The 506-nt window shown below is 72.7% G+C and overlaps 1 protein-coding gene across 1 annotated transcript in view; it reads right to left on the bottom strand.

Moving 5' to 3' along the window:
* Positions 1–292, bottom strand: part of MRPL58 (mitochondrial ribosomal protein L58) — a 5,000-nt gene extending 4,708 nt beyond the window's left edge. Inside the window, exon 1 of the mRNA XM_025197497.1 lies at positions 144–292. Within this exon, the coding sequence (XP_025053282.1) occupies positions 144–292 (149 nt within the window). The remainder of the gene's footprint in view (positions 1–143) is intronic.
* Positions 293–506: the final 214 nt, after the last annotated feature.

The raw sequence follows: 506 nt of genomic DNA, 5'->3' as shown, positions 1-506 counted from the left end.
ACGCCGTGCGCAGCCCACCGGGCCCCCCCCCCGCCGCAGGGCGCGGTGTCGGGTCCCCCCGGGTTCCTGTTGGGTGCGTCGTGGGAGCCGTGCGCGCACCCCTAACGGGGCAGGGATGCGGGGCAGCCCCTGGTCTGGAGCACGGGCGCGGGACGCCGACCTGCAGGCCCCGCGTGCCCGTGCAGTCGTGGCATCCAGCCCGCGGGGCTCTCCACAGCCCGGGGAGTTTGGTGGCAGAGGAGCGGTGGCCGTTGATAATGCCGCTCTCCGCCGCTGCCAGAGTCCCCTGCATGGCCACGTTGGGGCTGGGCCAGGCCGTGCCCCTCCCCCCAAGGGGCCACACCTCCTCCCCCTACAGAGCTGAATCGGGGCCAGGCTGCCCCCACCCCGGCTCCCATTGATGATGCGTAGTGGGTGCACGTGCACCCCGTGAGCTCGGCGGTGCACCCCCTGGAAGAAGTGCCACCGATACTACTGGTGGCGCCTGCAGGAGGTTGCCAGTTGCC

This window comes from Alligator sinensis, unplaced genomic scaffold, assembly GCF_000455745.1.
Source record: "Alligator sinensis unplaced genomic scaffold, ASM45574v1 scaffold400_1, whole genome shotgun sequence".
In the NCBI taxonomy this organism is placed as follows: Eukaryota; Metazoa; Chordata; order Crocodylia; family Alligatoridae; genus Alligator; species Alligator sinensis.
This window is presented reverse-complemented; position numbering and strand designations above follow the sequence as displayed.